The 20,109-nt window shown below is 36.3% G+C and overlaps 4 protein-coding genes across 5 annotated transcripts; 1 reads left to right on the top strand and 3 right to left on the bottom strand.

Annotated features, from left to right (window-relative positions):
* Window positions 1-1,946: 1,946 nt before the first annotated feature.
* On the top strand, window positions 1,947-4,973 carry LOC18039224. 2 transcript variants are annotated; one of them, XM_006429599.2, is made up of 8 exons: window positions 1,947-2,424; window positions 2,585-2,732; window positions 2,824-2,974; window positions 3,062-3,187; window positions 3,262-3,342; window positions 3,502-3,694; window positions 3,782-4,052; window positions 4,545-4,973. In XM_006429599.2, exons 1-8 carry the CDS (start codon window positions 2,227-2,229, stop codon window positions 4,799-4,801), a joined length of 1,425 nt encoding a protein of 474 aa, XP_006429662.1. In that variant the 5' UTR covers window positions 1,947-2,226; the 3' UTR covers window positions 4,802-4,973. The 2 variants fall into 2 exon arrangements, with proteins under 2 accessions (XP_006429662.1, XP_024037739.1); XM_024181971.1 differs by having other exon boundaries at window positions 2,333-2,424; window positions 2,526-2,732.
* Window positions 4,974-5,178: 205 nt separating this feature from the next.
* Window positions 5,179-6,852, bottom strand: LOC18039225 (serine/threonine-protein phosphatase PP1). The gene is made up of 3 exons (XM_006429600.2): window positions 6,656-6,852; window positions 5,739-6,298; window positions 5,179-5,650 (listed from the first exon to the last, which is right to left on the bottom strand). Exons 1-3 carry the CDS (start codon window positions 6,822-6,824, stop codon window positions 5,495-5,497), a joined length of 885 nt encoding a protein of 294 aa, XP_006429663.1. The 5' UTR covers window positions 6,825-6,852; the 3' UTR covers window positions 5,179-5,494.
* A 916-nt stretch (window positions 6,853-7,768) lies between these two features.
* Window positions 7,769-9,791, bottom strand: LOC18038085 (cyclin-dependent kinase B1-2). The gene is made up of 3 exons (XM_006429601.2): window positions 8,930-9,791; window positions 8,686-8,824; window positions 7,769-8,142 (listed from the first exon to the last, which is right to left on the bottom strand). The coding sequence occupies exons 1-3, from the start codon at window positions 9,664-9,666 to the stop codon at window positions 8,050-8,052; spliced, it is 969 nt and encodes a 322-aa protein (XP_006429664.1). The 5' UTR covers window positions 9,667-9,791; the 3' UTR covers window positions 7,769-8,049.
* A 1,240-nt stretch (window positions 9,792-11,031) lies between these two features.
* Window positions 11,032-15,569, bottom strand: LOC18038086 (2,3-bisphosphoglycerate-independent phosphoglycerate mutase). The gene is made up of 10 exons (XM_006429603.2): window positions 15,431-15,569; window positions 15,062-15,217; window positions 14,784-14,911; window positions 14,267-14,417; window positions 13,974-14,177; window positions 13,155-13,579; window positions 12,471-12,663; window positions 12,287-12,382; window positions 11,964-12,116; window positions 11,032-11,574 (listed from the first exon to the last, which is right to left on the bottom strand). The coding sequence occupies exons 2-10, from the start codon at window positions 15,209-15,211 to the stop codon at window positions 11,410-11,412; spliced, it is 1,665 nt and encodes a 554-aa protein (XP_006429666.1). The 5' UTR covers window positions 15,212-15,217; window positions 15,431-15,569; the 3' UTR covers window positions 11,032-11,409.
* Window positions 15,570-20,109: the final 4,540 nt, after the last annotated feature.

A 20,109-nucleotide genomic window follows, 5' to 3' on the forward strand; every position in this document is an offset into this window, starting at 1 on the left:
GAAAATTTTGCGAGATACCAGAGTTAGGGGGAGGGAGAGAGAGAGAGAATCAGAAGATAATCAAATCAAAACATTGAGTAAAATGTCTGTTTTGGCATTAATTATTCATGGTCCTTCTTTCATTGGCATGAATTTGGAGTCCTCTTAATGATGATAACATAAACATCCGAACTATACTATGAATCACCATCAGCGGGATTTGTTTTCTCTTGTATGCTGTTAGTGCTGTGCTTTTTCATCTATTTCTTGAATTTGTCTTCCGGCCTCTTGCATTCGGTCGCATTGATGGCGGCCACCCTACTAGAGACAGGTAACCTTGTCGTTAGAAAAATTTGATTCTAACAAGGTGGTTGGACAAATTTTGTGGCAAGAATGGCTGGCGTGTTTCTTCAATGTTAAGTGATAGTGTTATTGTTAATCCAATCATTAATTGTACGTATCTCAAATCATATAAATACACATGTTCAAGCCCTCTTGCCTCTTTGCAGATCATATATATTTATCACCGGCTTTACTATCTACAGTTAAAGATACATAACAAAATTAATCAATAAACCGATCGTGCGTTCTCTCTCTCCAATCAGGGCAAAACTATGTTAAAATTAAGAGTGCCTGCCTGTGTGCTTTAATTAATGGTTACGGGAAAAAAGAATCGTGCAACAAAACATGTCAAACCTGCAGTTTTCATGATAATGATACTGAAAAATGTTAGCTGATGCATGAAACAGGAAATTGAAACGACCATATATCAGCAGCCAGCAGGAGTTCAGAGTTCCATTAAAACCAATTCAAAGTACTTCTTGATTTCACTTACTAAACCGTGCAAAGAAAGTACATGAACAATGTCCAGAAAAGATAGCAGTTAGCATGGGGGCATTTGATCAACCAAGTGACGCCTTGTTCCTGTATTACGAGGGGCGATAATTGATTTCGCCAGCCAAGTTTTGTGGATCACTAGCGCTTACGCTTAGGCTTAGCCTATCTTTTCAAGTTCAACATGTTTCCCAAAACTTTGTGTTCCATCCCATTCTCTGGCTCCAAAAAAAAAAAATACACGAGTTATTTAACTTATTTGTTAAGATTTCAAGTTAAATTCATATCTATTCAAATATTCAATTATATATTTATCAATAACACGTCTGTATTCAACACATTCAAAATTTTGAACTATATATATATATATACACACTTTTATCTTCTTCTTTTTTATTGTTGTTTAGGGTAAAAGTAACCCAGACTTTTACACGCTCAGACAAGTTTTATTGAAAACGACAAATGGACTGGGATAAGGGCTGGCTTGCCAAACCCAGGAGTCTTAAACAAGCCCAACTTTTCTTTGGAAGTCCAGGTCCAGGTTCAGCCCACTCTGGCCTTAAAAATCAATGCTCCAGTAGTGGCCTTCACACATAATTGAATTAAAAAGGAGGGGTAAGCTTCTCACACTCCTTTTAAAATCTTTATGAAACTTCAGTTCTGTAGATACATTTCTATTATTAGTTGAAATTACATAAAATGATAAATTAAGTTTAATTAAATTAAAATGTATTTACACTCAATTATGCAGCCTATTATTTTTATAATTTAATATATCACATAATTAATTTTTGATAAACACAAAATCATTAATTTTCATTATCAAAAAATATATTTTAAAATTTAATTAATTTATAGTTGAATTTAATAAAAACTCTATTGTAATTTTTTATGATTTTCTGTAATTGTGATTAAAGGAAGATCCACACAAATGTAACGTTTGATAAGAATTCTTTTTTTTTTTTCGTGGGTATTAGAAGCTCCACTCTTTAAAAAAGAAAAAAAAAATGTTCAACGTGAAAATAAAATTTGAACTGTCCGTACAAATTTTTTAAAATTAAAATTTGAATTTACAACGGTAAGGCCAAACTTAATTGAAAATCAAAATTTGTACTTTTAAAAGTAATTAAAAAAAAAAATTGAATAACCCCCGACATTTCAACAGAGACCCCTTCTCCTTCTCTGGCCTTTCTCCTCACAATCTCACTCTTCTCCTTCTCCAACTGCTGTTCATCATACGCAAGATTCCGTTCCGTAGAGGGAACGTGAGAAGGAGAGATGGAGAGAGAGAGAGTTAATAATTATAATTTTAGTGGATCAAATTTTGAATTTTGATTATGTTTCGCTGTTGCTTGAGTTTGTGTTAACTTGTAAAATTAGGGTTTTGTTAAAAAAAAAAAATTGAGAGTTCAAATGGAAGGATTAGGAAGGAGAATATCGGCGAGTCCAAGGCCGTGCTCTGGGAGAAGAGTATTGGCGAAGAAAAGGGTTCGTTCTGATGGATTCGTTAACAGTGTAAAGAAGCTTCAAAGGCGGGAGATTTGTTCTAAAAGAGATCGTGCTTTTAGTATCAGCAATGCTCAAGAACGATTTCGCAATATGCATTTAGTGGTACTTCATTCAACAAAATTCTCTCTCTTTTCCACTTTATTAATGTAAAATGTAAAGATATTAGATTTCTTGATTGATTACTTGGATTTTATTTTATTCAGCTGTGAAAGTTAGGGTTTTGTTTGATAAGGAGGTATGTATTTGTGCTTGTGTGTGTTAGGAGGAATATGATACCCATGATCCCAAAGGGCACTGTCCGTTTGTTTTGCCTTTTTTAATGAAGAGAACTAAAGTAATTGAGATTGTGGCCGCCCGTGATATCGTCTTTGCCCTTGCGCATTCTGGTGTCTGTGCAGCTTTTAGTAGAGGTACTAACATTACCGTCGCTCCCTGATGAAGAAAGATTTGTTGAGTATGTAGCTGATTTGTTGGGTGTTTCATTTGTTGTAATAAGTGCAGAGACAAACAGGAGGATTTGTTTTCTGAATGTTAGTCCTGATGAAGTCATACGAAGCTTGTTCTATAACAAGAACAATGATTCACTTATCACTGTGTCTGTTTATGCTTCTGATAACTTCAGCTCTTTGAAATGCAGATCTACAAAAATTGAGTGAGTGCATATTTTCTCTGTCTTTTTTCCTCTATTCTTTGGGGAGCTGTTAACCTCATGCTGGTAAATGTCTCTGTGATGGGTTAGATACATAAGGCGGGGTAAGCCAGATTCGGGTTTTGCTCTTTTTGAGTCAGAGTCCTTGAAGTGGCCTGGCTTTGTGGAGTTTGATGATGTTAATGGAAAGGTCCTGACTTACTCTGCACAAGATAGGTATTTTCCCACTCCATGTGCTGTAATTTGTTAACTGACTAAATATACATTCTAATTATTGGTCATATTGACAGTATATACAAGGTGTTTGACCTCAAAAACTATACGATGCTGTACTCTATATCAGACAAACATGTGCAAGAAATCAAAATTAGGTAATTTCTCCTTCTCTCTCTCAAACACGCTTATGCACCGACTGTTGCTTGTTGCTAGGATTACTGCACCAGTAACTACCTTCAACTCTTATTTTGTGTTTCTACGTAATGCTTCTTTATGTTCATCGTACTCTCGTTTGTTTACTTTACCTGTAACAGTCCGGGCATCATGCTATTAATTTTCAATAGATCTAGTAGTCATGTTCCTCTCAAGATTCTATCTATAGAAGATGGCACAGTTCTCAAGGTCTTTTATCATCTGCTGCATCGAAATAAGAAGGTGGACTTCATTGAACAATTCAATGAAAAGCTTCTTGTCAAGCAAGAAAACGAGAATCTCCAGATCCTTGATGTAAGTTATCGATGATCTTTTATGGCATTTCACTTGCGGCGTTGGTTATTTTTATGAGCCTGCAAGTGTAACGTGTATTCTGTATAGGTACGAAATGCTGAGCTGATGGAAGTTAGCAGAACTGAATTCATGACTCCATCAGCATTTATCTTTCTTTATGAGAACCAGCTGTTCCTAACGTTCAGAAATCGAACTGTTGCTGTATGGAATTTTCGTGGAGAGCTTGTAACTTCATTTGAGGATCACCTGTTATGGCATCCAGACTGTAACACAAATAACATTTATATAACAAGTGATCAGGATCTTATTATTTCTTACTGCAAGGCTGAACCTGAGGATCAATGGATGGAAGGAAGTGGTAATTCTTTTACTTGCCCTTTAGGTAACAGATATGCCTTAATGTGCTAATGGTTTGTGGTACGAACATTGGGCTCATTAGAATTTAATCAGCCTTAGCTTATTTTGAATCAGTCTTATAACAATGATTGGTAAAAGTTGAATAGTTCTAACAGCATAGTGCAACTCTACTTTCTGACATGCTGTTCGTTGCTCATCCTTTTTCTGAGTCTGGTTTTTCTTTATCTTGTAATTAGAGCTATTTTTTATTAAGTTAGAGAAGTGGATGAACTAGGATATAATTGTTATTTAAAAACATGTTCAATGACTTCTTTTCAACCATTGCCTTATTACTTATAAGATGTTTCATCAATTGAGAAGTTGCCATCACCGGTTTTCTCGGAGATTTGGACCTGTTGATTTGAAGTAACTTCTTGATAAACTTGGTTTTGTAATTCAATGAAGAGAATATTGTTGATGATGGGAGCAATTCTCTCCTTGCTTTTGGGTGCAGCTGGATCAATCAATGTCAGCAGTATTTTGACTGGGAAATGCCTGGCTAAAATAAATGCGACAAATTGCAGTCCCAAGGTTGATGACGAGTTAGGAAGCAGCAGTACTGGCAAGTCAAAGAAGTTGAATAAATGCTCCTATATAAGAAGCACGGTAGGAGAGGCATTGGAAGATATAACTTCTCTTTTCTATGATGAAGAGCGCAATGAGATCTACACCGGGAACAGACATGGGCTTGTTCACGTATGGTCTAATTGAAAATCCAATAATTCTGATGAGTTGGCTCTACTGCAGTTTGGTTGACATAGTGTATCAAATTAAATTGTTTTCAACTTGTATCCTTAGACGAGTAAAATTGGAATGTAGCCACTTGTAGATAGCCTTCCTTTTGAGATGAAGTGAAATTAGCCTGCCTTCCTATTGAGATGAAGTAAAATCTTGCAAGATATCATTGTATTTGTATGTACACTAAAATTTAATTCTCTTTGCTTGCTTGCCTAGCCTCAGAAATGGAAAGCCAAATATTTTCCTTGAAACTTTATTTTTGCTGCAATAGACGATTAGCTGGAGACGGTAACTAATATCACAATAAAAGTACCATTGCAAGAAAAGATGGAAAAAACTGTAGTGCGGAAAATGTTACAAGCAGGTATATAGAACTTATGATGAACGAACAGAAGAAGAGAAACCCCACGTAATTAATATTGTGACCTATTAGCATTCACATTGGCTTATGCTTGTTTTTAGGCAATTACACGAAGTATTATATACACAGCTTTCTGATGCTTTACACAGTTTGATGAACTGTCTCTCAACTCAACACTGAACTTTTACTAACATAAACAGGAAGAGCTAATGGAAATGACCACGATCACCTTTAATAGTTGAGCGCTTTCAACTTGATTCTTTGCTCTTTTCACTTGGAATTTATTACAAAGTTTCTTTCTGTGTCTATCCAAAGGGCCTAAGAATCTGAAATGAGCAGAGCAAACTAGCATCCACACACATGAAAGCGCCTGCATTATTAAACTCTCCACAGTAGTTTGGTGCTGAGAATATTGTAACCAGCCGTCTGTCTGCAAAGAATTCAAAACCATCTTCAACGACCTGCACAAAGACAGCATTGTATTGGAAATTTGACCTAAATAGAGTGCTCAGTGAAAGCACGGCTGAAGAGATAAACAAAACGAAATACCTGGTGAGCCCGGCAAATGAGATCAAGGTCCTGTTTATTCAAGAACTCGGCCACTTTGTCAGCTCCAAAAGTATAGGAAACACCCCTGTCATTCTCACCCCAGCCTCTGATGTCCCTATCGGGATCAGACCAAAGGAGGTCACACAAGAGACCTTGATCTGGCACGTCTATTGGCCTTTGTATGGCTCTGATCTGATCTAAGCTCTCCATTTCTGGTGAAAGTCCACCGTGCATACACAAAATTTTATCATCAATGACTGCAGCCACGGGCAAACAGTTGAAGCACTCTGTAAAATGCTTCCAAAGACGCACACTGAAACGCCGTTTGCATTCATCATAGAATCCATATATTCGGTTGATGGAAGCGCATTCATGGTTTCCGCGGAGGAGGAAAAAGTTGTCTGGGTACTTGATTTTGTACAAGAGGAGGAGGCATATTGTCTCTATACTTTGTTTTCCTCTGTCTACATAGTCTCCAAGAAATAAATAGTTGGAATCTGGAGGAAATCCACCATACTCAAACAGTCGTAGCAGGTCAGGATATTGGCCGTGTATGTCACCTACACGACATCATGCATCATCATCGTCATCATTACAAGTAATACAATAAATATAATCCTTCTACAAGAATGGTATTTCATGGTTGTAAATAAACTTTTAAATTCACCATATTACAAGAGACTATTTGAACATGGAAAAGCAAGCACAATTTCATTATCGTTGGATGGTGACACAGTTACTATGATTATTAGCCAACCAATACCAATGAAATTCTTCTGAAAAAAAAAAGAAAACGACATGAGACTGTTTTGTAATTTGTATCTATCTACAAGAAAAAGAACAAAGAAACAAATAGAATGATGATTACAAACAGGAACAGAAAGCACAACAATAACGAATAAGAAGAAAAAGGGCACCACAAATGTTAATGGGAGCTTCTAATTCAAGGAGATTCGGTTGAGCAAGGAAGATTTGCTTAGCGGTGAAACAAAGTTGCCGAATTTCACTTTCATTCATCTGAATTCTTTTGCCTCTGTTGTATCTTCCCTCTAAAAGCCTCTCTAACAGCCCTTCTAGTCCTTCCATTGCCCTTACGAAATTTTTTTTACTTGAAAATTTTCTTCTTTCTCTACATTTGATCCATTAATCTCTTCTTTCATACCGAGAACATATCAAATTTTATGTTTATTCAATCAAAATAATGGCAGAAAGAGAGAATGAAGAAGAAAAGGAATGAGAATCATAATTAAGCTTAGCTTGTTGGTATTTCGGAGAGAAGAAAGAGAGGAAGTGAGAGCTTTCCAAAAGAATAGGCGGAGTTAGAGATTTATTAGGAGAAGGTGACTGATTGTAATTGTTTCTTATTAATTTTTGACTTTGTTTTTAACGGTTAATCAATGAGCTCAGCTCACATTTGCCAACTAATTAAAGAATGAGCCTCAGCCCTCCGACTTGCGCGCATACCCCAATAAAACAATTCCTGTTTATTTGGATAATAACCATTAATAAATTAACACCTGCTACTAACTAAAGTTCGGAGCTATCCACTGATACCTAGGTGGCTAGAAAATGAGATAAAAACTAGAAACAATATGCTTTATAAATTGACGCTTTCCAAATATTCTCGACATAGTTGAATCCATTGCCATTTGTGAGAGTAATATCATTAAAGAAAAATGAAAATTAGAGACCTCCAATCTTGTGGAACTCTCTGGAATCAGAATAACAACAAATTTGGCATGCAACATGTTCAGGGAATGTTTAATTTACTTATAAGAGAGAGACCTTAATAAACAACGAGCAATGCTTCTTAGTTTTTTCTCTTTTTTTTTTTTTTTTTCCTGATTCCGCAATTCTTCTTATTTTGGTTTACTAAAAATGAAACAAAATCCAGCCTGGTACTAAATAGAGATCCGCCTCTTCATGGATAACAACCAAAGCAGAGAATTTTTCTCCATCAACACGATGAGAGGTACATATACGAATTCAATAAACATCCTCACAACAGCCGCTAACAACACTAAAAGGGGTTATAAACTTTGAAGTTACTTGATAATGACATAAAAGAAAGATTGTAGAAATTGAAAACGATCATATTACAAAGTTCAGAACTTCAGATGGTGAAATCACCAAGATGATGACAACTAACATGACATACGGACTTGACAGAATTATGTTTAAGAGTTTAAAACAAGTCACCCCTTCTATAACTTCAATACAAGAAAATGAATTCCTACAACAAACTGTATCACAACCGAAGAACTGAAGAAAGAGAAGTAGAATTTCACATAAGCAGCAGGGTACTGCAACTTCAGTATTGAGACTTGTCAAGGCTGTCAAAATAGGGATGTTCCATAGCTGCTTTCGCTGAAATTCTGTCTGCTGGATTGTATTTCAGCATTAACTACAATAATGAAATGAAAAACTATTAACCCCAGAAATTTAAGCAATAAAAGAAGTAGATAAAAATAATCACAGCACTGCCAACATGATATTTTAACTGCATTAAATCTACAGTATTCCACAGATCATGACTCACTTTTCAAGTAAGAGAAGAAATCTAATGCTTCATAGTACCATAATCAAATGAGAAAAAAGCTTCCATAGCTGTCACCTCTAGCAATTAATCCCCTCGTTCTTGTACTATTACAATAAAAACAATAGCCTATAAAGTTGATTAGACTCCTAAGCGCATGAAGCCTCATTCCTGTCATCCTAAATGGATAATTGCGAGGGAATAAACTAATAAAATCCGCCTCCTATCTAGGGCCATAAACACAAAAATCTAGAGCCTTCACGTTTACTTAAACGAGTCAAGCTTGACACGCATCCTGAGTCCGGATACAAAACAATAAGGAGATCCCAACTTGGGCAATTGATAAGGCATAATAATTATTAGTACGGTTTGTGGGAATCTCACATTAATGCATTCAATAAGAAAACTTACCGACAGAAGATCAACTCCCTCAGGACTCAGAGATGGAACAGCACGTGGCAAGTTCTGCGGCTCCCACTGTGGATACACATGCCAGTCCCTCAGAGTAGAAACACCTGGCCACTGTTTCTCAGTTGGTGTTCCCAGCATCCTTCAAGTACATCAAATATAAAGTCCATAACAATTAGATTCCTCAGAAAGATAGTAAACAATATATCAACTTTACGAACAAGTACGGAGGCCAAAGATCGATTGCCTGAAAATATGAAGCAATTGCTGGAACTCAGAGTCACCAGGGAACAAAGCCTGCCTTCTAACCATCTCAGCGAAAATGCAACCAACGGACCACATGTCGACAGCAGTGGAGTAATGAGTGGAACCAAGAAGCACCTCGGGAGCCCTATACCAGAGAGTAACAATCTCGTGGGTATAGCTTTTGAGAGGAACGGTGAAGGCGCGTCCGAGGCCAAGATCGGCGATCTTGAGAATCCCCTTGTCCTTATCAAGGAGAAGATTCTGCGGCTTCAGGTCGCGATGAAGGACACCGTGGCTGTGGCAGTGGGCGACGCCTTTGCAAAGCTGGTACAAGAAGCTCTGAATGAGAGTGGGGGGCAGCGGCCTCGGATTGGGGCCCTTGCGGTGCGAGTCGATGAATTTCTTTAGATCGGTATCGAGGTATTCAAACACGAGATAGAGATTAGACTTGCCGTTGTTGGAGGTGGCGAAGGCGGAAGCGGAGTCGGGGCTGGGGTTGTTGGATTTGAGAGAGGAGTCCACGTGTTCGACGCAGAGGAGGCGGACGACGTAAAGGGATTGAGAGAGCATCTGGAGGAGGGACACTTCGCGGAGAGCGGTCGGGGGGATGCCTTCTTCGTCCATTTCGAGTCTTGTTTTCTTCAGAGCAACCAACTGCCCGGTCGCTTTGTCCTTTGCCTTGTACACTTTCCCGTACGTTCCTTCTCCCACCTTCTCTAGCTTCTCGTACTTCTCCATCCTCTCTGTTCTGCTCTGCGAACCCTAGAATTTTGAATTTCAGTGGCACCGCCTCCCCTTCATTCGTTTATTAAAGGAGAGCGGAAATGTCCCAACGGCCAAATTGGGCGAACACCACGTGCCCCTCTTTCCCTCTCTTTTGAATTTTGAAATTATTCCACGCTGTCCCCACCCTCCTTCCCCTTTATTTTCTCTTTCATTTATTTGGATTATTTTTTATCATTTCTCTAATTTCTTCCCCTACTTTATTTTTTTTTAATTTTTTCCTTTTTTCATCCAAATTTATACGTTCAGAAAAACATGAAATAGAAGGAGCAGCCGCTAGGGGTGGGCAAAATACCCGATCCGACCCGAAAAATATCGGGTTCGGATCGGATCGGGTTGCGAATATAACCCGATCGGATGATAAATTGTAAACCCGATCGGGTTGTGATCGGATCGGGTTATATCCGACCCGATCCGAAAACCCGATCAGGTTGCTTAAAAAAAAAAAAAATCTAAACCTAAACCTAAACGCACGCACACCACACACAAATCACACTCACATAGTCACAGTAGAACAGATTCACAAGTTGTAATAGTTGAACAGATTCACAACATGTGATTCATTGAAGAAATCACAAACACAGAACACACAAACAAAAGTACAAACTCACAAGAGACACACACACACAGAGCAGTGCCGCGATCTACCGACTCCCAACGGCCACTGCCAACGGAGGCCACACACGCTCCACCTCCAGTGCTGCGATCTATTCCTGTCTCTCCGAACTTCGACCAGTCCCCGACGCTGCGCGTCCAGCCGTCTGCGATCTACCGTTGCACGTCCGCCCGTCTGCTGCCGCCAACTGCCACCGATCTGCTGCTGAAAACCCGTCCGTGATCTGCTGCTCCAAGGCCAAGCCTCCAACCCGAGTACCCAACCCAAGTTTTTGCCCTTTGTGACTTTTGATTTTGAAGCTTTCATTTCATGGTATATAATTAGCGTTAATTTTGAAGCTTTCACCCAACCCGATTAGAACTTAAATAACCCGAACTCAATCCGATTTGTTAACCCTAACCCGATTCTACCCGAGTTCAACCCGATTTTTTGACCCGATCCGATCCGACCCGAATATATATCGGATCGGATCGGATCGGGTTGTAAGATCGGGTTGTATTCGGATTAATATTTGTCCAACCCGAACAACCCGAAACCCGATCGAATTAACCCGAACCCGACCCGAATCCGATTTTGCCCACCCCTAGGAGCAGGAGCACCAAGCTTAATAACATCGTTGTCCATTGCAGGTATGGCAGCACGTGACGTGGAACAGAATGATTGGTGATTGGTGGTAAAAATACTCTTACATTATTAATAGAAAATAAAATCAACACTTCCGGTCATATTTTATATCTGTCTTTTTGTGATGAGTAAGTCCGGCCTTTAGAAACACCAGGTTTTTTCGCCCAGACATGCATGCTCTCTACACGGCTGGATGGCTTAAGAGAAGAGAATCATTGGTGACAACAATACGATGAAGAAGGACCCAGTAATAGTTCTAACAAAAATAAATTTTGAGCTATATTGTTCTGTCTGCCTCCAACAGACAGCAATCGAAATGTAAGCTGAAAAACAGCACGCGTATCAAAATGAATTCAAGACCCCAAAATTCAATTTATTGTTTTACGTTTTAACGGAATTCCTCCGGAGTTATAAAATCTAGGCGACGATCCATTGTTCGCCCAGTCGTCAGTTACTTCTCAGTCGTCAGTTACTTCAATAAGACTTGGCTCGTAGTCACTAGGTGCTTCATATCCATGGAGATTGATAAAAGTTGCTGCTACATTGGCGAGCCCACCATTAGGGAGATCTGCGCGGAACTTGACATTATCTGGCAGTCCAGGACCTCCGATTGCAATGGGAACCTGTACAAGAATATTCAGAAAAAAATGCATCAGCAAATTTGCTTTTCGACACATAAATCTCAGCAAGTCGTAGATTAAGGAACCAGAACAAACTCAAACAATCCAATTCTGAGGTTACATTTCGCGAACATCTATTAATTAAATCATCCTGAACCTAAAGCCACCCAAAATAAAAATACATATTATTGTAGATATTAATAAACTGAGCCACTCTGAAGAATAAAAGCTAAAAATTTACAGCTCTGGATCAACATATCCAACTTAACCAACTTTACATTGCTCAGAGACATCCAACTGAGACGTATTAAAACACGGTTGAAGAGTGTGAAACGTGAGTATTTTCTTTTCCGTTATTAAAACATTTCCAGTAGACAGTTAAGAAATCTTACGGGTTTAAGAGTGTGAGACGTGAGCACTTGAATATTGCCATCCTTAAGAAGAGGCTCCCCAGATTTGTTCCTCTTGACCATGTCCTCAGCATTGCCATGATCTGCAGTAACAAGATATATTCCACCAACTTTCTCTATTGCATCAATGATTATCTGCAAACCAGTAAGATACACATTAGAAATAATGAAAAGTGGTACAATCATCACCATGCCACCATGAATCAATATTGCAAATTTTAGGACACTCAAATCCTTTATCAAAATATGTAAACAGACAAGAACCAGTGGACATCCTGAAGGTCAATTGGTGTTATCCATCATACCTTGACAGCTTCATCAGCAGCCTTGCATGCCACCACTGTTGCCTCAATATCTCCCGTGTGCCCCACCATGTCACTATTTGGTAGGTTAACACGTACCTAAACAACAGCCAAGGAACAGGTCAACCAGCTCAACTTCAACCATCTGCCTCGAATGTAACAGCATAAAACACTATATGTCAATTACCTGGTGGAACCTGCGACTAAGGATGGCCTTCTTTGCCCTCTCAGCAATCTCCAAAGCCTTCATCTTGGGCTGTACATTGAAAGTAATTCCAGAATCACTAGGAATTTCCACATATTCCTCCAAATTCGAGTCGAAATACCCAGAGCGGTTTCCATTCCAGAAGAAAGTGACATGTCCAAACTTGACAGTCTCACTGCACATTAACATAATTCAGTAACAGAAGCCAAAAGCAATATATATTGACCAGGATTTTAACACAGAATAAGCCCTAGTATAGAAAACCCACTATCTAGACAACTATCTCAGTATCTCTCAATCATTTAAAAGTGAAAAATTAAAAAAAAAAAATCAGAAAAAGGTGAATATACAAAACAAACAAATGAAAAATTCATCCTCCATCCTTCTTCCAGCCAAAGCTGGTAGCAAATTTACACATTCCCATATACTGGGGCCTAAAAATCTTTCCATGGAAAAGGGTTATCATTATATTTTCACCATAAACTGGGGCCTGAAAGTCTTCCCACTGAGAAGGGTTATCATTATTTTTCACCATCCACCAAGAAACAATTGTTGATTAACACGGGCCGTTGATTTATGGTTAATCCAGTTACAATGCCTAACAGAATTCAAAATAAAATTGTGTAAAAGAGAATGTACATATTGGTAACATGAGAAATAACGGACCTGCAAGCAAAAGTACGGACACCATTATGCACTAAATATTCACCAGATGTTCTGTCTATCTCTGGAGGAGACACAAGGTAATGACTGGGAAGTTTCAACTCCCCATCATATTGAAGCATTCCAGCATAACGGATTTTAGGGAACCGAACTCGATCAAATTTGTCAAAATCTTCATATTCAAGGGCCTTAGCAAGCATAACCATTCGATCAGCTCGGAAGTTGAAAGTTACAACTGCATCACCATCTACTATTGGACCCACAGCCTTTCCATTTTCATCAACAATGACAAATGGAGGTAAGTACTGGTCATTGGCATTGGGCTGTTCCCTTAGTTTTTTGACAGCTTCAACGGCGCTCTTAAACTTGTGTGGAGCTTCTCCAAGAACTTGGGCATCCCATCCTCGTTTGACAACATCCCAATCATTCTGCAAAAAAATCCAATTAATATAATTATATTCACAACATAGATACCTGGGATGTCCAAGGTTAAATATGACTTGACTGATAGAATCCCTATCTTTAAGGGAAAACATGTACCAAGTTCTGTGAACAAATGAGTGTAGTTGTGCAGTAAACAAAATTAACTTCAGCTCAGAACAGTTTCTCAAACATCTCCCAGGCATCACACGTATAATTTAGCTTGCTAATATATCCAGAATGGGGGGACATTCGACAAGTAACAACAACCAAAAACAGCAGCAAAACAAACAAAATAAGAAGAAAAAAGGAACAAAGGGGTTGTATAAAAGAGCAATAATAATATTAGATTAAAGGCCGTGATCAAGCATGTAAATATCCTAAGTGAATATTATTTCGCACCTCATAACGGTCCATCGTGACGTACATGCGGCCTCCTCCAGATGCAATCTGTGCGTCAACACCTTTCCCACGCAATTCTGCAAGATCTTTCTCAATAGTTTCTACGAATCCTACGCTTGAACCATCCAAAACATCACGCCCGTCAGTAAGAATATGAAGACGAATTCTTTTAGCACCACGCTCACTAGCTCCTTTTAGCAACAACTGCACAAAATAAATAAATAAATAAATATCTCCATGCAGAAGATCAAGCACAGAGAAAATGGCCCCAAGACCTCAAGTAAAAGGCTTACCTGAAGTTGATCAAGCCTAGAGTGTACTCCACCATCACTCAGTAACCCAATAAGGTGCAATGTGCCGGTTTCAAAAGACGGCTTAATGTAATTAAATCCCTCATCTTGATAGATTTTCCCAGAGGCCAGAGCAAGGTCAACAAGCTTTGCACTGCATTCAGATTTTAATAAACCTTACTACTGAAGGCTAAAAAGCATGTGATAAATATCAAATTGGTAAATTTTTTAGTCAAAATTAGATCACTAAGTACAAAGCAACAATATATATCTTAACTAAATAGAATTCCACTCTGAAAAGTATTATCAATAAATTTTATTGCCCAAGTTTTTTGATAAACCTATGATAAAAGATTGACAGTTAAAATATTGAGGCAAGGTCCTACAGATTGCATTGCTTAAGATCTAATTTCTCTAGGTACCACGTATTGAATAACATATACTATAGTTAGATATTTGCCAGCGTAAAACCAACATACAAGAAACATAAACACATCGCCAGAGGCATAAAAGCAATTACCCTTGAGCAAAAATGCGACCAGCACCGAGTGCATTATGACCGACTTCACTGTTACCCATGTCATCTTCAGTTGGAAGCCCCACAGCACTACCATGAGCTCGGACCAACCTCCACCTCTCAGGTGCAGACTATCGGAGCAAACAAAGATACACAAACACTCAGTCAGCAGATCCTCGAATCAACATACAAATAAACCAACTGACACCACTGAATAATCAAATAAAATCCGTAGTGAATACAGATCTAAAACAATAAATTAAGCCTGAGATTACGATTACCTTCTTGAAAGAGTCCATGGTGGGAGTGTCGGCGACATGGATGCAGTTATACTTGTCGGGCTTGTACTCACCCCAGCCATCCAGCACCACAACGGCTACAATGTTATTCCTCGACAGCTGTGGATGCTCTTTTAATTTCCAGTTATCCATCTTTCACTGGGCGATCAAACAATCAATCAATGAATCAACCAACGACAATGATCAAATAGATTTTTGATGTCACAACACAACGCAACACAACTAAACTGAAATCAGTTTTCCTCCTCGTTATTCACGACAACACAAATAAACGAAGATGATGATAATAATAATAATAAATACGTCGCACTTGTAAATAAGGAAAAAAAAAACAAATAAAAAAATGCGTACCTCTTAATTAGTTTTGGATTGAAGGCGAATCGCGCGTCCGTAGAAAGCTAACAAACAAACAAGTGATATTACACAGAGAGAGAATACCAGGACGAACCCTTTGATATTAGAGCGTGAATATTATATACGTCTTTGAATAGCAAAATCAGAGCACGCCTCTCGCCGTTGGATCTAGAAACCAATGGGACACGTAGTCCTGTTTTTTGACTCCAGACCCGTGCGTCATCACGTGATACTTTTCTAGAAATTTTGAAAAAGAAAAAGAAGAAGAATCTTCTAGCTACGAATATTCTATTTCTATACTTGCGTAAATTTTAGTGTGTTAGGTGCAACGATGGGTCGTCGTGTTTAAAGAATCAGTTCTTGGGCCAGTGTTAATTAATTAGTAAATTTAAATGGTGAAGGCGGTTTTGCGGTGACCTTTTTGGAATGAGTCACGCAGCACGCATTAGTCTATGGGCATGCTTTCTTGATTTGTTGTTGTTTTATTCATAATAATTGCTCGACGAAACTGATATGAATAATGATGATTAAAATTAACTGAACACAGAGCCAAACCTCATGCCGTCATGCGTCAGGCTTTTCTTTGTTACAGGTACGTCAATATTCTCAGTTTATTTTTAAATGAGCTCATTAAGCAGGCTAAAAAAAATGGTTCGGCGTGTCATCACCTTTTACCTCACAACTCAATTCAACTTTGAAAAAAGGAAATGTAATGACGATTCAATTTAATCTGCCTTCATAAACGTAATTGCAATTTGCAAAACACCCAAAAAGGCATTGTGGTAAGCATATAATTATTATCAATATTTTAGGTTAATCAATGATTGATTTTCCATGTATGTTAGTTTTGAATCTATGTTCAAAATACATCAAGAAGTTTTTTCCCTTTCCAAGACTTAGCGGAATTCGTAATTTTATATACAGGGAAATTATCAATTATATACTTAATATTTATAATGTTATAAAAAATATTGTAATTTTTTTTTTCAATTTTTCACTCAAGTTTACAATTTATATTAACTGTTCACCAAAATGTTAACTACTGTTCATAATTTATGATATCACAAGTGTATTTTAGACATTTCTTATTTGAAAAAACTTAATTAAAGTATCTTTTAGAGTCTTAAATGCTGATATGACTTTCAAATAAATAGTAAAATTTCATTCGGAGAGTCTTTTGATGATACTCTAAGTTTTAAAATTTGTATCAACGGTCCTTCAAAACACTCAATCACTCCATAAATTACCCTAAACTCTAATTCATAGATGCTCAATCAATCTAATCTTTAAATTCAATTTCATAAACACCCAGTCAAATCCAATTTGTTGAGTCCGACCCACCATTGGTGTGGATTGTCATTGCCACCGCCACTGCCACTAATCTCATGGATAGCTAAAAGTTCACCACAAGACTCCTCAATGGTTGTTCTTCACAGCACGATGCATGTTTTTATCAATTATTGTAGACGGTTGAAGGATTTAGTGATGAAGTATTTGGTACGAATTTAGTATTGATTTATGAATCCTTGAAATCTATAGAGATAGAAGATAAGGAAGAAGATAATGAGATGTATTTTATTTCATTTTTGGTTTTGTGTAGCTGATGAAGGATTTGATGCAAATTCTTGTTAGGAATCAAAATCATGGTGGATTTTATTTAAAACAAAGAGTTTGCTCAATTTTTTTTTCAAATTTATTTATTTATGGTGAAAAGTCAAAATGCCCTTGATTTTAAGGGTAAAATGGTCATTTTATAAAATGATAAATTATCATTTTATTTATTTTCTGTAAAATATTCTAACAATGTTAGCATTTTGGTGGAAGATTGATATAAATTACAAAATTAAGGTGGAAAATTAAATAAATTTAAAATTTTGTAGTATTTTTAATAACAAGATAAATTTCAGGTGGATAACTGATGATTTTCTTTAAATTCAAGGGTAAAGTGGTTATTTTATTTAATTCATTTAAATATTTTAATAATATTAATATTTTGATGGATGGTTGATATAAATTAGAAAATTTAGAATGAAAAATTGAACAAATTTAAATTTTTATAATATTTTTGATAGCGTGGTAAATCTATAAGCTGATAATTTCCCTTTCATATGTAAGTTCTTGACTTCTTGTTGGGTCAGGCAGCCAATTGTGCAACAAGAGAAGTGCTATTAGCACCCACTAACTTTCTCGAGAAACCCTTTTAATTTTCCCATTTGTGGAAAAACTCAAAGCCCATTCTATTCGAAACTTGCTTTATAAACGGCGGAAGTCAGTGGGCCTAAATAAACTCAAAGCCCGTTGTTTCTCTTTCTTTTATCTTAAAAAAAAAAAAGTTGTTGTTAAATCATAAGTTTTCATACAAAAGTAAATATAAATAGGGAAAATATCCACCGTCCACCCGTTTTTTCTAACTTTTTTAAAAATACACAATTCCTTATTTTTTTAGCTGGAATCCACCTAAAGTTACATTTTGTTTCACTTTTCCACTTCCGTTTGGAATCCGTTAAGAAAACTGACGGAAACTTAAAAAAATGACCATTTTACGCCTCAAAACGAAAATTACAATTTCACCTTAAAAATTGTCAAAAATAATCAGATTAAATCTAATTTTTTCCCCATCGGTCAATAAAGAAATTAATTCCACAACCATCAAATGCAAGTTTTTTTTTTAAATATGTCTGTAATTATAATGCTAAATTATAACAGTAATATTAAAAATAACCCAATCTCGTAAACCATCAATTGAATTTAAGATAAATAGAGTTTTATTATTCACTGAGTTATAATCTCTAGTCGTTAAGATTTTTTTGTACTTCATTAACGTACCAATAATGATATTCATCATTCAATCTGATTATTTTTGGCATTTTAGGGTGAAATTATAATTTTTGTTTTAGGGGTAAAATGGTCCTTTTTTGTAAGTTTTCGTTAGTTTTCTTAACGGATTCCAAACAGAAGTGGAAAAATGAGATAAAATGTAACTTTAGGTGGATTCCAGCCAAAAAAAAGAAGGAATTGTGTATTTTTTTAAAAATTGTAAAAAATGGGTGGACAGTGGATATTTTCTCATATAAATATTATAATGATTTCTTTGCTACAAAAAATCAGATAGAATAGAACAGGGTCACGCTGTAAAAATGGTATGTAAAACTCAAAATAAAAGGAGAAAAAGGTACTAAGGTTTCACTGAATACCAAAACGGGAACCATCTATTAGGGAAATATTATATTTGGTTCGTTTTGAACCAAACATAAATTGTACATAACAAAGTTATCTAACCAAAAATTTCATGAATATATAATTTCAAATGTCAATATATTTGAGTTTATCCTAATAAACTCAACTACAAGTTCATTCTCTTCTTTTTCATAAGCTTTCATCATAACAATTAAAAGATACTTGAAAAAAATACTTTTTTGCATTGAAGACATGTTTAACTTAGTCAAAAGTAGGCGCTATATCATAGATATGAAAACATGTGTTGCAAGGTGGGTCTAGATATTCCAATATCGAACTTACAAGATTAACTTTTAAATAAAGTGGTCTATCTTATATAGAAACTCCATGAGTGTCACTCATTATTTTTTTTGTCAATGTAAGGTAGCTCAATTACTCAATAGTCTTCTCTTAGACAAAGCTCTAGTTAATGAAGAGCAGTCCTTACCTACTCAGTCGAATATTGGTTTTTATATTAATTATTGTTAAGTAATCACAACATTTATATATAAAAATATCTAATGGGAAGAACAAGTTTTTTGGTGGATTTACGTATCTATACATAAGCTTATACATCATCATTTTCTAAGGAGCGTGAAACAACTCAACTAATTAAGAAATTAAATATCTACACGAATATACAATTTCAAAGCATATGAACATAGATATACGGATCCCTAATTTCCTACAAATCAAACTTTTTAACTTTTTAACCTTCAAAGCGTTTGAAGTGATGCAAACATATAATTACGATGGCTAATTTTAATATCTTAGGTAAATGATTGATATTCATGTTTCGGTATAAAAAAAAAGAGAGGAACATAATTTGCATTCATGATTACAAAAGTCGTGATTCATAATTTCATAAACAGAAACTTTATATTCCTTCCTTTTTAGAATTTATCACTTAAATTTTTGATAATTTTTTAGTATTTCATTTTATTAATAGTCTAAAAACAATAATAGACAAAATAATTTGTTGGGCCATTTCCCCTTTCCATAATTACGAAGCCGTAATGTAAATAATACCCTTCAATTATCATTTTCTTTTACTTTTCTTTCGACAGACGATAATCATAGCTTACACATTACGTGCATGGATTATAAACGTAAACATATTTATTCCTTGAAGCACGATAATTTCTTTCTTATCCTGTAAGCAGGGTAATTCCTTTCTTTGAAAGATGAAAAGCTTGATTCATAAAAATTTCTTTCTTTGAAAGAAGAAGCACAGGATAATTTCGGGTTCCGCTTGATTGATAAAATTTTCTTCCTTTATTATTTCAACAAAGGAAAAATGGTTTTTACATAAGGAAATTGGGAATGGTCACACCAAGACACCACGACAAAGGAAAATTAAGCCCAAAAAAAAAAAAAAAAAACTATAATTTCTGTCTGAGTATATACTACACCCCCCATTTTTAGCTTGGTTTTTTTATTAAAAAGGAAAAAAACCAAAG

This window comes from Citrus clementina, unplaced genomic scaffold (genome assembly GCF_000493195.1).
Source record: "Citrus clementina cultivar Clemenules unplaced genomic scaffold, Citrus_clementina_v1.0 scaffold_6, whole genome shotgun sequence".
NCBI classification, from domain to species: domain Eukaryota; kingdom Viridiplantae; phylum Streptophyta; class Magnoliopsida; order Sapindales; family Rutaceae; genus Citrus; species Citrus x clementina.

What these genes read in the sequence shown, in the direction of transcription:
- LOC18039224 (XM_006429599.2), top strand. Translation starts at nt 2,227, where the DNA reads ATGGAAGGATTAGGAAGGAGAATATCGGCGAGTCCAAGGCCGTGCTCT. An exon ending in ACTTACTCTGCACAAGATAG is followed by an intron (nt 3,188 to 3,261) that starts GTATTTTCCCAC and finishes TCATATTGACAG; the next exon opens with TATATACAAGGTGTTTGACC. An exon ending in TCAATGGATGGAAGGAAGTG is followed by an intron (nt 4,053 to 4,544) that starts GTAATTCTTTTA and finishes TTTTGGGTGCAG; the next exon opens with CTGGATCAATCAATGTCAGC.
- LOC18039225 (XM_006429600.2), bottom strand. Translation starts at nt 6,824, where the DNA reads ATGGAAGGACTAGAAGGGCTGTTAGAGAGGCTTTTAGAGGGAAGATAC. An exon ending in AGCTCCCATTAACATTTGTG is followed by an intron (nt 6,299 to 6,655) that starts GTGCCCTTTTTC and finishes GATGTCGTGTAG; the next exon opens with GTGACATACACGGCCAATAT. An exon ending in TCATTTGCCGGGCTCACCAG is followed by an intron (nt 5,651 to 5,738) that starts GTATTTCGTTTT and finishes GTCTTTGTGCAG; the next exon opens with GTCGTTGAAGATGGTTTTGA.
- LOC18038085 (XM_006429601.2), bottom strand. Translation starts at nt 9,666, where the DNA reads ATGGAGAAGTACGAGAAGCTAGAGAAGGTGGGAGAAGGAACGTACGGG. An exon ending in CAATTGCTTCATATTTTCAG is followed by an intron (nt 8,825 to 8,929) that starts GCAATCGATCTT and finishes ATGTACTTGAAG; the next exon opens with GATGCTGGGAACACCAACTG. An exon ending in AGGGAGTTGATCTTCTGTCG is followed by an intron (nt 8,143 to 8,685) that starts GTAAGTTTTCTT and finishes TCATTATTGTAG; the next exon opens with TTAATGCTGAAATACAATCC.
- LOC18038086 (XM_006429603.2), bottom strand. Translation starts at nt 15,211, where the DNA reads ATGGATAACTGGAAATTAAAAGAGCATCCACAGCTGTCGAGGAATAAC. An exon ending in TCACGATGGACCGTTATGAG is followed by an intron (nt 13,580 to 13,973) that starts GTGCGAAATAAT and finishes ATTTTTTTGCAG; the next exon opens with AATGATTGGGATGTTGTCAA. An exon ending in TTAGTCGCAGGTTCCACCAG is followed by an intron (nt 12,383 to 12,470) that starts GTAATTGACATA and finishes GCTGTTGTTTAG; the next exon opens with GTACGTGTTAACCTACCAAA.